Raw genomic sequence first — 13,849 nt, 5'->3', positions numbered from 1 at the left:
TTTAGATAATTTAGATAATTTAGATAATTTAGATAATTTCGATAATTTAGATAATTTGATAATTCTGCCAATTTTGATAATTTTGATAATTTTGATGATTTAGATAATTTAGATAATTTAGATAATTTGATAATTCTGCCAATTTTGATAATTTTGATAATTTTGATGATTTTGATAATTTTGAAAATCTGAATAATTTTGATAATTTTGATAATTTTGATAATTTAGATAATTTAGATAATTTAGATAATTTAGATAATTTAGATAATTTAGATAATTTAGATAATTTAGATAATTTAGATAATTTAGATAATTTAGATAATTTAGATAATTTAGATAATTTAGATAATTTTGATAATTTAGATAATTTAGATAATTTAGATAATTTAGATAATTTTGATAATTTAGATAATTTAGATAATTTAGATAATTTAGATGATTTCGATAATTTATATAATTTAGATAATTTGATAATTCTGCCAATTTTGGTAATTTTGATAATTTTGATAATTTTGATGATTTTGATAATTTTGAAAATCTGAATAATTTTGATAATTTTGATAATTTAGATAATTTAGATAATTTAGATAATTTAGATAATTTAGATAATTTAGATAATTTTGATAATTTTGATAATCTTAATAATTTCGATAATTTTGATAATTTTGATAATTTTGATAATTTTGATAATTTAGATAATTTAGATAATTTAGATAATTTAGATAATTTAGATAATTTCGATAATTTAGATAATTTAGATAATTTGATAATTCTGCCAATTTTGATAATTTAGATAATTTAGATAATTTGATAATTCTGCCAATTTTGATAATTTTGATTATTTTGATAATTTTGAAAATCTGAATAATTTTGATAATTTTGATAATTTTGATAATTTTGATAATCTTAATAATTTCGATGATTTTGATAATTTTGATAATTTTGATAATTTAGATAATTTAGATAATTTCGATAATTTAGATAATTTAGATAATTTGATAATTCTGCCAATTTTGATAATTTTGATAATTTTGATAATTTAGATAATTTAGATAATTTGATAATCCTGCCAATTTTGATAATTTTGATAATTTTGATGATTTTGATAATTTTGAAAATCTGAATAATTTTGATAATTTTGATAATTTAGATAATTTAGATGATTTCGATAATTTATATAATTTAGATAATTTGATAATTCTGCCAATTTTGATAATTTTGATAATTTTGATGATTTTGATAATTTTGAAAATCTGAATAATTTTGATAATTTTGATAATTTAGATAATTTAGATAATTTAGATAATTTAGATAATTTAGATAATTTTGATAATTTTGATAATCTTAATAATTTCGATAATTTTGATAATTTTGATAATTTTGATAATTTTGATAATTTAGATAATTTAGATAATTTAGATAATTTAGATAATTTAGATAATTTAGATAATTTCGATAATTTAGATAATTTAGATAATTTGATAATTCTGCCAATTTTGATAATTTTGATAATTTAGATAATTTAGATAATTTGATAATTCTGCCAATTTTGATAATTTTGATAATTTTGATTATTTTGATAATTTTGAAAATCTGAATAATTTTGATAATTTTGATAATTTTGATAATTTTGATAATTTTGATAATCTTAATAATTTCGATAATTTTGATAATTTTGATAATTTAGATAATTTAGATAATTTAGATAATTTAGATAATTTCGATAATTTAGATAATTTAGATAATTTGATAATTCTGCCAATTTTGATAATTTTGATAATTTAGATAATTTAGATAATTTGATAATCCTGCCAATTTTGATAATTTTGATAATTTTGATGATTTTGATAATTTTGAAAATCTGAATAATTTTGATAATTTTGATAATTTTGATAATTTTGGTAATTTCAGGGTGGTTAAATCTTCGCGATTTTCGCGAATTTCGCGGATTTTACGGAAATCTAAATCGCTCCCACCGAGCAGGATTAAGATAAATTTGCTCTCTTTCTTCTGGAAATACTAGATTTAGACAAACATTTTCACTAGCCATCGAAATCTGCGTTGTATTCTTGAAGATAGACTCACAGGAACATTCAACAGAAATCCGCGCCGCGAAAATCGAGAAAATCGCGAAGATTTTTTACCACCCTGTAATTTGAATAATTGTGATAATTTTTGACATTTTGGACACTTACATAATTTTGATAATTTTTATAGTTATTGTCATTTTGATTATTATAATAATTTTGGTCATGTTGGTTAATTTAGTCATTTTTGTAATTTTGATCATTTTGGTCAATTTTCTCATTTTGTTAATTTTAATGAATTTGATCATTTTGGTCATTTTGATAATTTTGGTTTAAACAAATACTTAGAACAGATATTAACTGGTACCTTTGACAGTATTTGAAAATTATTTTTAGGACGTTTTTAAGATATATTTATGTTTGAAAATATACAAAACATCATATAATTCCAAATTATTGTTCAAATCACAATCTTGAGAGGAGTGATTGCTGGACTTGTGAAAGAACAAATATTTACGTCTGTTTGTGTTAACATCATTTAGAAATAATATATCTATTTAAAAAATAAAAAAATCAAAAGCAAAATCGCCGCCTAAAATTTTTCCGTTATCAAAAATAAGATTCAAAGTATCTATTGAAAGCCAAAAATAAAGTGTAAATAACCAGTCTGTCCGGCTCACTTCAGTTGATGTTTATGTTTAGGAACCGACCTCATGGCTTAAGGTGCGGTATGTCCACGCATCCTCCCTTCCCCTGTTGAATCTGTTTTGACCTGTAGTATTCTACAAGCAAGGTAACATCCCATTGTAAGTTGACAGCTAATTTGTTTTAAGGTTATATTTTCTAAACCTTTTGATGTTTTCTCATAAAAAGTATTCAAGTTCAGTTTAAAAAACTAAAAAAAAAATGCAATCTTGCAATTGATGTCACCAAGTTCCCAGAGTTGCTGTCGGCATCGAAAAGCCAATTTGTTAAAAATAACATTGCCACAATCAACATTGTTGATAGCCTAGCTGGTCTTAAGGTGAAGTTCAACTACCTCCACACCCCTCAGATTCTGAGGTGGAGGGAAGCAAAAACCAGAATTTCACAGGACAGTTGCCATCCTAATCCAAACAAACAGCAGGCCGTGTCACCTTATCTCTTCCACTGTTCGCTCGTCATCATCATAATTTGAGCAGCGTGGCTAATAAAAGTGAAATGTGAAACCCTCACTCAATGAGTCATACCACGGTGAGGTTGACCGAGTTATTTTAGTGGAATTGACCTTGTCACCTTATCGCTGTGTGGACTCATCTTCTCATGTTTACTTTTAGCGTAATTAACTTGTAATAGTGGGACCTCCTTCTGGCAACACTGCCGTCACCCTAATCATAAGCCGCCACATTCTTAACCTACTTAGCGCCCACACCTCACGCGTCCAGTCTGGAGCAATTTTCGTGGGCTCCTCCGCAGCCACACTATTAATAGAGGGTAAAACAAACAAACAAGCCGCCATATTTATTAGCACCAGTGACGCTTCTTGTTCGCACACTGCACCTCTGCACGTCCGAAATGTCAAAGGTGTATCTTAATTGGTGCGGGGCCCCGTTTTTTGAACACACATGTGACGCGCCCGACGCGTGTTTTGCCTGGTCAACGACACGACTTGGGTGTTGACATTTTGCGGGTGGGGAAAACGTGAAACTGGGAGCACTGCTTGTTAAGTTTGACGTTTCGTTGCTCGCTGATTGGAAATGAGCAAATTCGAACTTGATTTTTAGAGTTTTTCGTTCAAAATTTGACATTTTACCCCATTTATTGAATTTATTTACTACAATCGTTGTCTATTTCGGTTTCGACAGCGAAATAAAGAAGCACACCAACAGTCGGCTCAACGGGACGGGAATTCTGTGTGTGCTGATAACAGGTGCGTTCGCCCAATGGGACGTAAAGCCCCGCAGTTCAGCGATACCGGTTTTTATCTCCCCATATTTATAATAAATATAAATAGGTTCGATGCAGCACACACAAGTACTGTGACGGCTACTTGCTACCCCCAGAAGAACGAATAACTTAGTTGTTCGCCCAGAGAGTTCATAATTAATTCATACCAATTAGCACCACGCGACTAATGGGAACGGCTCGAACTGGACTCCGACGGTGTGTTGGGAGTCACGTCACAGAGTAGCCCAGAGGGAGCACTGCCATTTAATTTATGGTTGCGTTACGCGGTACATCGTGGTACATCCCCCCTTCAGAAAAACCTTAGCATGAAGTGCAAGATCTCACCAATCTTAGTTCACTGGATTTCTTAAGGCGTTACGTTTTTCATTGACAGTTTTCCTTGTCAGAAATTCAAAACATTACTCAATTTGTTGGAATTTCATCATTTTCAAAACGCTTCGAACTGTAATCTGTTTCGTTTCCAATAAATATCGAATAAGGTATTTCGAGACCAAATTGTAGACAAACGTGTTTCCGAGCCGCTTCAGGCAGGGCATGTAATGTTCTCAACGTCTTGTTAAATCAAAAAACAACAAATTGAGATGCAGATGGGAAATTCGGATCATGCAGTTTTCTATGTCACCAGTGGTAAATTCCGAGTTGGAGTTGGCTTACTTTAAATGACCAGAATTGTTGAATAAGCCAGAGCCGGTGTCGGAATCGGAGATGTGTCGTGATGTGGGATTTTTACCCAAGGTATACTTCAGAACACTACCTTGCAAACTGACTTTTCCTGAAGCCCCGGTGACGGGAGTTTGCACTCACGGTTCTTTAGAACATTACCTTGCAATCCGGATTTTCTTCCACTGCGCAAGTAGACACTTTTTAAAACTTTCCAACACATTTCCGACAAAGCTAGGCCATACCAAGACTGAGATAAAGGCTCAACGATCTTCGAGGGTTGGGGATAGGAGCCAACAGACATTCAGGGACTGATCTGATCAGTTAGTCTTCACAGGATCGCAGTGACTAACGGTCAAGATGACCATGGGGCGTCATATTTTAATTCGTTAGTGTAACTTGTATCGTTTTGACTTTAGTCTAAGTGCGGTAAATTTGTTAACAATTCTCTCTGTTGTTATCGTGTATTTGTGTTAAATTAATCCGCGAGTGTTTCGTTTGGTTACGCGATGACCGGGACCAAGAAAGAAGAGGCCTGAAGGCCACTTCTTTCGGCAGCACACCATCACTGCTAACCGGCCTAGAACTCAGCACAACTCTAGGGCAAGCAAACTCCCCATCCCTTTTCCCTTCCCATGGCGTGTTGCATGTGGACCTCCAAGCTATCGTAGAAGAGGACCCAGGTCCGGGATCCGACAGTGGCACAAGTGACAAGGGAAAATTAACGCGTCCTGCCGAAAAAAATCGACTTGTGCAAAACAAAACAAAATTTGACAGTTGATTCTATAATTTTAATAACAGGCTACTAGATAAAATTCAAAAACTTCAGCTCAAAAACCATAACGCCTGAAAAAAAAAACATAACGCCTGCTACCGTTACGAAAATCCAACAACAACAACCGTAACGCAGCCACAAAATTCGATGACTTTTGCTCGGACTGCGCGCTCTGGATTACTCTGTGGTCACGTCCTTGCGGAATTTAACACCAGCCTGGTTCCAGAGGAATTGGCTCGAAAACAGTTTTGCTGGAAGCGCGAAATGCGTTTCTTGAAAACCGTGTGATGTTTGCTCTTTGATATCAGGCTTTAGTGTGGAGACTCGAAAATGTTATCGGAAATCGGGCTTCGATTGAATTCAGGTGGTTTTGAAAGCCTTGAGACGGCAAGTCTTGAGACGCTTGTAAATTTTAAGACGCCTTCAAGTCTTCTAAAGACGCCTTCAAGTATTCTGGAGATGCCTTGAAGTCTTTTAAAGACGCCTTCAAGTTTTTTTTTTGAGACGCCTTCAAGTCTTCTGGAGACGCATTCAAGTCTTCTGGAGACATCTACAATTCTTTTGGAGATGCCTTCAAGTCTTATAGAGACGCCTTTAAGTCTTTTGGAGATGCTCAAGCTTTTAGAGACGTCTACAAAGTCTTTTGGAGATGCCTTCAAGTCTTTTAGAGACGCCTTAAAGTCTTTTGGAGATGCTCAAGCTTTTAGAGACGCCTACAAGTCTTCTGGAGACGCCTACAAGACTTTTGGAGATGCCTTGAAGTCTTTTAGAGACGCCTTCAAGTCTTCTGGAGACACCTACAAGACTTTTGGAGATGCCTTGAAGTCTTTTAGAGACGCCTTCAAGTCTTTTGGAGACACCTACAAGTCTATTGGAGATGCGTTCAAGTCTTTTAGAGACACCTACAAGACTTTTGGAGATGCCTTGAAGTCTTTTAGAGACGCCTTCAAGTCTTCTGGAGACGCCTACAAGTCTTCTGGAGACGCCTACAAGTCTTTTGGAGATGCCTTCAAGTCTTTTAGAAATGCCTTCAAGTCTTTCAGAGACGCCTTCGAGCCTTCTCAAGATGAATTCTAGATTAAATTTTCAAAACAACCTATCCCTCATGGGTTTCCTATGCAGATAGGGCCTTTTGAAAATTTAATCGAGAATTCAAGTCTTCTGGAGACACCTTTAATCTTCTGGAGACGTCTTCAAGTCTTCTGGAGACGCCTTCAAGTCTTTTGGAGACGCCTTCAAGTCTTTTAGAGACGCCTACAAGTCTTTTGGAGATGCCTTCAAGTCTTTTTGAGAAGCCTTCAAGTCTTTTTAAGACGCTTTCAAGTCTTTTAGAGACGCCTTGAAGTTTTCTGGAGACACCTACAAGACTTTTGGAGATGCGTCGAAGTCTTTTAGAGACGCCTTCAAGTCTTCTGGAGACGCCTTCAAGTCTTTTAGAGACACCTTCAAGTCTTCTGAAGACGCCTAGAAGTCTTTAGGAGATACCTTCAAGTCTCTTGGATACGCCTTTAAATCTTTTTTCGCCTACAAGTCTTTTAGAGATGCCTTCAAGTATTTTAGAGACGCCTTCAAGTATTCTGGAGACGCTTTCAAGCCTTCTGGAGACGCCTTCAAGCCTTCTGAAGACACCTTCAAGTCTTCTGGAGACGCCTTCAAGTCTTCTGGAGACGCCTTCAAGTCTTCTGGAGATGCTTTCAAGTCTTTTGGAGTTGCCTTCAAGTCTTTTAGAGACGCCTTGAAGTCTTTTAGAGACGCCTTTAAGTTTGCTTGAGACCTCTGGAAATCTTGAGCTGGCTGTACGTCTTCTGGAGACCTCTGTAAGTCGGGGGCCGATTGTAAGTCTTGAGACGCCTATAAGTCTTGAACCTCCTTCAAATTTTCTGAAGACCTCTAGAAGTCTTAAGTCGCCGAAGTTAGCTGGAACACTTGTTATCCCCATCTTTTCCTTCAAGGTCACTTCTACCACTTCTTTGTGACCATATCAAACTTTTGTTCTAATCCGAACTCCACTTTCTTGCACAACATTTTGCCACATTGCAAATTTGCCGCGACCACGAGTCCCGTAATCCATTGTCTTGTCCGAAAGCCGCCGCCAGTTTGCAGCTCGTCTGCATTACAGAAATCACCATAGTTTATCCACCTCAACTGCTCTCTCTCTCGCTCACTTAAGCCACCGGAGCAACTCTCTGTAGTCACTGAGTCACCCCGCTCCAGCAGCTTCAGTACGATTGCGACAGATTTTTCCCCAATAAAACGGGATATTTTACCCGCCGACTGATTCATCGCCGGCCGACTTACGTTCAGCTCGTCCGCTCCGGTCAGGTATCCGTAATCCTGGCTGCTGGTAGCCATGGCTGACGCTCTGGTTCCGGATTCCTCTACGCGCACTTGCTGGATTCCTTCGTCCTCACTGCTGCTGCTGCCTGCTCTTCCTGCCTTCAAGAACCAATCAATAACAGCCAGGCGGCAGTGTCAGTGAGTGTTGCAAAAACAAAAACAACTTTTTCGTTCCGTTCCGTTTAGTTCTCACTCTCTCACGAACACACACACAAACACACTTCGTCGTCGTCTTCTTTCTTCCTTGGGAAGTTGGGAAATTTTGCAATTTTCCCCTAATCCGGAAGTTTGTTCTCCTCCGCGGATGACTAATTTCCGCTGCAGGAGCCTTTCCGGAACTACGTTCCCGGTGGGTTCTCCCCCTCCTTAGAGTTTCGCTAAAGCTCCTCCTCCGCGACGACGGAACAGGTCATTCCGTAGGTCGTGCTGGCAGCTGGCAGCTCGCTGCCACAGCTATGGCATCTTGCCTCCCGAATTGCACCCTCAATCGATCTTCAAACTTCCAAACCCCACCAAACCACAATCCCCAATGCACCGCCGGATTTTCTTTCGGTCCCGATTCCGTCCACCCGAAATCCCGTTTCCCGTTTTTTCCTTATAATTTAATAATAACACCGCCACAGCGCGCACACAAACACACACACATCAACAAAGAGAGGAAAAAAAACGACGTTTGCTGCGATTGCCTGGCGCTGCTGTCAGCAACGCACACGCACGCACACTGCACGACCGAACTGAACTGAACTCGGAACTGACGGACTTCTGGCGAGAACGATGCAGCGCGCGGTTTGACAGTTTGCGAGCGAGAGGTGGGCTCGCTGTCAGTGGGGCGCAAGGTGATGGGACTGTAGGTTGGTTGGTTGTGGTTGTGGGGGAGTCGTTGAAAAGCGCGTTTAAAATTTTGAGTAACATTAGAAAATTATGAACGTTTCCTTCAAATGACAAGGTTTTATTCTGCAACGTGAAATTCTGCAATTGAACATATTTTTCAAAATGAATGATTTTTAAATTCATGTGTGTTTCAGCTACTTTTGCTTGGTCGCAACCAAGGTCGCAACCTTCTTTTCTTTCGACTTGCTCCAAACCTTGATGTGTTGCCATCTGGATCAAATCCGGACTGTTCAAGATTTTGAAATAAAAACATATTTAATCCTCGATTTAATCACAATTACACAAAGAAAACAATTGTTCGATACCGCCTTCTGACAGAATTTGGTCCTAAAAATAAGTTTAGATGGCTCATATTATTGTTCACAACAAGGTTATTTTTTTAAATAAAATTTGTCCAACATTTCAATGGGTGCGGGACATTGGGGACATTTCGCCGAATGTCGTTTCGCCGATGGTCATTTCGCCGCATGGGACGTTTCGCCGAATTGACAAATAAACGTATAATAAATATATAAAATGGACACAAATTGTATTAAAATATTTTGAAAAAGTATAATGTCCCTAAAAGATAATTTTGTGATGTGTCCGGAAACGAATGAAACACGTGTAGTACAAAACGTAAGAGCGAATATATTTCGTACTGGTTTGCGTGGTTGTTGAAACCGAACTTAATTTTCTCCACCACCCACAGGCGCAGCCTACTGCGATGGGCGCTCGATGGTGGGGATGGAACATCTCCCCCCTTATTTCATCCAGAAGTTGGAAAATCTCCCTGGAAGCTTGATTGCGCGTTGTCCTCGTCCTCCACCAGCTGGCGCGCCTTGAGGTGCTTCAGGTACCGGATGTCCTTGTCCTCCAGAAGCTCGTTCCGCCGGGAGAGCGGCAGGTGCCGGTGGTTCTACAGCTGCGTCCTCGAACTCTGCTTCGGATGAACCGGATTGCTCCTGATCGTCAGATTCTTCAGAGTCGTCGTCCGAGAATTCCGGATCGCTGTCGTCAACTGGAACAGGAACTGGCACTGGAGTTGCAGGCACTGGTGCTGCTACCGCATCGGCCAATCCAAAACCGTCGAAAAAGATCGAGAGCGGCGTCGGCTCTGGCGAGGCTGTGGTCTCGGGAACTCGTGTCTTCAACTGGTTTGCGTGCGAACGGATCAAGCGTCGGCGGTCGTCGAGGAATATGTTGTAGTTGACTCTGCCGATCTTCTCGATCACGGTACCAGCCTCCCACTGCCAGGAGTTGGCACGATGGACCTGCGCGAAGACGGCATCGCCGTGCTTGAAAATCCGTTGGATCGCGCCGTGCTTTTTGTTAAAAGCGTCGTTCTGATTCTCCGCCCTAGCGCTGGTGCTTGGCGAATTGTCCTTGGTCGGTTGAAGGAGAGCAGAAATGGTCCGGACTGGCCGGCCGAACATCACTTCCGCCGGAGACTTGCCATCGAGATCGCTGGTTGGGGTCGAGCGGTACACTTGCAAAAGCGTCTGCAGTGCTTCCTCCAGGGTTTCTCCCCCCGCGCGAATTTTGCGAAGGCTCCTCTTCAGCGTGTCCACAAATCGTTCCGCCGATCCGTTTGATTGTGGGTGGAACGGAGCGGTTCGAAGGTGGCGAATTCCCAGCTTGGTGCAGAACTCCTTGAACTCGTGGCCAGTGAACTGGGTTCCGTTGTCGGAAACAATAACCTCCGGAATACCGAACGTAGCGAATGACTGGGTCAGCAGCTTGATGGTCGTCTTCGCTGTCATCGTTCGAGTTGCGTACACTTCTGGCCATTTGGTGAATGGGTCGACCACCACCAGGAAGTACACGCCATCCACGGGACCGGCGTAGTCGATGTGGATCCGGGACCACGGCTTGCTTGGAGTTGGCCACGATTCTAAGCACGTTTTGGTGGGTGCTTTTCCAGCGATGGAGCAAGGGTTGCATCGCTTAACGAAATCCTCTATTTCGTTGTCTAGTCCGGGCCAGTAGACGAAACTGCGCACAATCGCCTTCATGCGGACCATTCCAGGATGTCCACGGTGGAACTGTCGCAAAATCTGGGACCGGAACTGGTTCGGAACCACCACTCGGTCGTGGAACATCACGCAGCCGTCGACAAGACTGAGCGATTCCCGTCGGCGGAAGTAGGGAAGAACCTCGGAGTTGGTGACCGATCCCGCGCTGCTTGGCCATCCGTCGCGGATGTACTTGACCACAGCCTGGAGTGTGGCGTTCGTCGCAGTGGCTTTTTGGAGAGCTGCGAAAGAGACCGGCACTTTGTCGATTGTGTCTTCGATTATGCTTACCAGGTCCTCTTCGAGCGTGAGTGCTGCCACGACGTACTCCTCTTCCGGTTGGATGGTACGGTCGATAAGCCGAGACAACATGTCGGCACAACCGAAGTCGCTCGTGGACACATGCTGGATCTCGAAATCGTAGTTCAGCATCGTGAGTGCCCAGCGTTGGAGGCGATTCGCGGTGTGCAGTGGAATTCCCTTCTTCGAGCCGAAGATGGACAGGAGCGGCTTGTGGTCAGTTTGCAGTGTGAAGGGTCGTCCCAGCAGGTACTTGTGGAACTTCGTTACCGCATATACTAACGCGAGCGCTTCCTTTTCAGGTTGTCCGTAGTTGCGCTCAGCGGGTGTGAGCGACCTTGACGCGTGTTGAACTGCCTTGAGTGAGCCATCAGGGAACTGGTGGAGTATGACGGCCCCGATGCCGGTGCTTGACGCGTCCGCGGCTACGATGATCGGCAGCTTCGGATCGTAGTGAGTTAGTAGCAGGCTTGACTGGAGCACCTCCTTGAACTTCTCGAACGCCTGCTGGCACTCGGATGTCCAACGCCACTTGGTGTCCTTCTTGAGCAGCTGGTCCATTGGGCGGCGTAGCTCGTGAAGGTTGCGCACGAATCTTCCGTAGAAGTTCACCGCGCCCAGGAACGATCGCAGTTCGGACACGTTGGTTGGTGCAGGAATGGCGGCAATCGTCCTCAGCTTCTCGGGATCGGGGCGGATGCCTCGACTGTCCACGATGTGTCCCAGATACCGAATTTGCAGCTGGAAGAAACTGCATTTCTCGGCCTTGACGTGGAACCCGTACTCCTTGAGACGTTGGAGCAACTGCTTGAGTGAAGATGCGTGCGATTTCCGGTCTGGTCCGAACACGATGACGTCGTCCATGAAGGTGCGGACGCCAGGTATGCCCGCAATCATTCCGTCCAGGAGGCTTTGGTAAGCTCCGGCGCTGACTTCACCCCGGAGTGAGGCGATTGTACTGGAACAGACCTCGATGCGTATTGATGGTGAGGAGTCTTGGAGTCGTCATCAACTTCGAGCTGAAGGTACGCATCGGAGAGGTCGATGATGCTGAAGATGGAACTGCCAGACAGCTGCGAAATTTCCTCCGGTGTTGGCAGCGGGTAGTGGTTGGCTTGCAATGCTTCGTTCAGACCAGTTGAGAAATCCGCACAGATGCGAACTCGTCCGTTCGGCTTGCGCACAGCGACGATCGGAGCGGCCCACTCCGAGAATTCAACAGGTGTGATGATTCCCAGAGATTGGAGGGAAATGGTGTTGAACGGAACTGGTCTTTTGGGACAAAAGACGGGCTTGGCGTTAGGTTTGAGATAAAGCTTTACCTTCGTCTTGGTGCAGTGTCCCAGGGAATCGTCGAAAACGGCCGCGTGGTTGGCTCGAAGCTCTTGAAGCTGCTCCTCCACCGACTTGACCTCGACGACGTTGCAAATGGAATCGATCGGTACGGACCACAACTCAAAGAGCTCGATCCATTCGATTCCCAGAAGGTTGAGTCCAGGCGATGACGTCACGAAGCATCTGCTGCGCTCCGTTCTGCCGTTGAGAGTGACGTCACACACGAACTCGCCGACAAGCCCGAGCGGCTGGCCGGACGCGTTGATTGCTTGAATGGAGGATGGCTGCAAACATGGCTGTCCTAGCTTGCGCCACGTTGCCTTGGCAACCACCGTTATGTCGCTGGCTGTGTCGAGCTGCAGTTGCGTAGCAACGCCGTTGATGGTGATCGGCAAGTACTTACGCCTGCTGCGATTGGCAGCCACGTGGTTGACGAAAATTCCTCGCGACTTGGCTTTCTGCTGCTTCTTCGCCTGCTTTTTCTCTCTCCACGGAATGATCCGGCTTGGAAGAGCTGCTGGAAGGCTTAGAAACGCAGCTGCAATAGCCTTCCTTGTGGCCAACTCGGTTGCATGCCTTGCACAAATGCCCCGAAAACGGACAGTCCCGGACAAAGTGCATTTGGCCGCATTGCCAGCAGGGGGTTCGGGGTAACTTGCCTTCGGTTTCGCCGGACGCTGCTGCTGGGGACCGCTTCGCTTCTCCTGGACCGCGTGGACTGCTGGTTTCGAGCTTGATGGCCGCTCGACCAGCGTCGTGTCCGCCTTGAGATTGACGAGGCGCTGAAACTCGTCGATCAGGGTTTGAGCGTCACAGGGTTTTCGGCGGTCTCCGCTTCGATCCGGGAAAGGAGTCTTGCCCGAACATCGGCGTATCGAGGTGACTTAAGACCGCAGATGAAGATGAGGCATTTGAATTGGTCAATCTTCACCTTTTGGAACTCAAAGTCCTCACACGCCCGGTTCACCTTACCTCCGTAGGTGATGATATCCTCCGCCTCCGACTTGGCCAGCTGGAGACACTGGTAGCGCTTGTGGAAGATGGAGGTGTGGGAGCCGAAAATTTTCCGTAGCGTGGCCACGGTGTCGTCGAACTTGACGGCACTTGGAAGCTTGGGCAGGATGTAGTTACAATAGCGGCTGTGTGCGGTGGTGTCCAACTTCCGGAGCAAAGTCGCACTTTCGCCTCCTCCTTCAGCTTGGACGCGTCCTCCTTGAACATGTCCTCGTAACGCCGGAACCACTTGTCGAAAGTGACACCGTTCTCTTCGTCGAAAGAAAACTCGCTGATGTTGGTGGCCAGCGACTCAGGATCTGCTCGGAGTTATCTGCGCCGCCGGTGCCGCCATCTTCTGCAGCAATTCCGTAATCTTGAGAATCGCCTGTTGTAGTTCCGCCATGCTTCCGGTTTTTCCTCGTCGCCAAATTGATGTGTCCGGAAACGAATGAAACACGTGTAGTACAAAACGTAAGAGCGAATATATTTCGTACTGGTTTGCGTGGTTGTTGAAACCGAACTTAATTTTTCCACCACCCACAGGCGCAGCCTACTGCGATGGGCGCTCGATGGTGGGGATGGAACAT

General features: G+C 43.1%; 2 protein-coding genes across 3 annotated transcripts in view; both read right to left on the bottom strand.

Moving 5' to 3' along the window:
* Positions 1–8,483, bottom strand: part of LOC6048195 (E3 ubiquitin-protein ligase Nedd-4) — a 29,967-nt gene extending 21,484 nt beyond the window's left edge. For both annotated transcript variants that reach the window (XM_038260800.1, XM_038260804.1), the window contains exon 1: positions 7,708–8,483. In XM_038260800.1, the coding sequence (XP_038116728.1) occupies positions 7,708–7,761 (54 nt within the window). In that variant the 5' untranslated portion in view covers positions 7,762–8,483. The remainder of the gene's footprint in view (positions 1–7,707) is intronic.
* Positions 8,484–9,380: 897 nt separating this feature from the next.
* LOC119771118 (uncharacterized protein K02A2.6-like) lies at positions 9,381–11,828 on the bottom strand. Its single transcript, XM_038266517.1, has one exon. The coding sequence runs from the start codon at positions 11,826–11,828 to the stop codon at positions 9,381–9,383; it is 2,448 nt and encodes an 815-aa protein (XP_038122445.1).
* Positions 11,829–13,849: the final 2,021 nt, after the last annotated feature.

This window comes from Culex quinquefasciatus, chromosome 1 (genome assembly GCF_015732765.1).
Source record: "Culex quinquefasciatus strain JHB chromosome 1, VPISU_Cqui_1.0_pri_paternal, whole genome shotgun sequence".
Classification (NCBI taxonomy): domain Eukaryota; kingdom Metazoa; phylum Arthropoda; class Insecta; order Diptera; family Culicidae; genus Culex; species Culex quinquefasciatus.
This window is presented reverse-complemented; position numbering and strand designations above follow the sequence as displayed.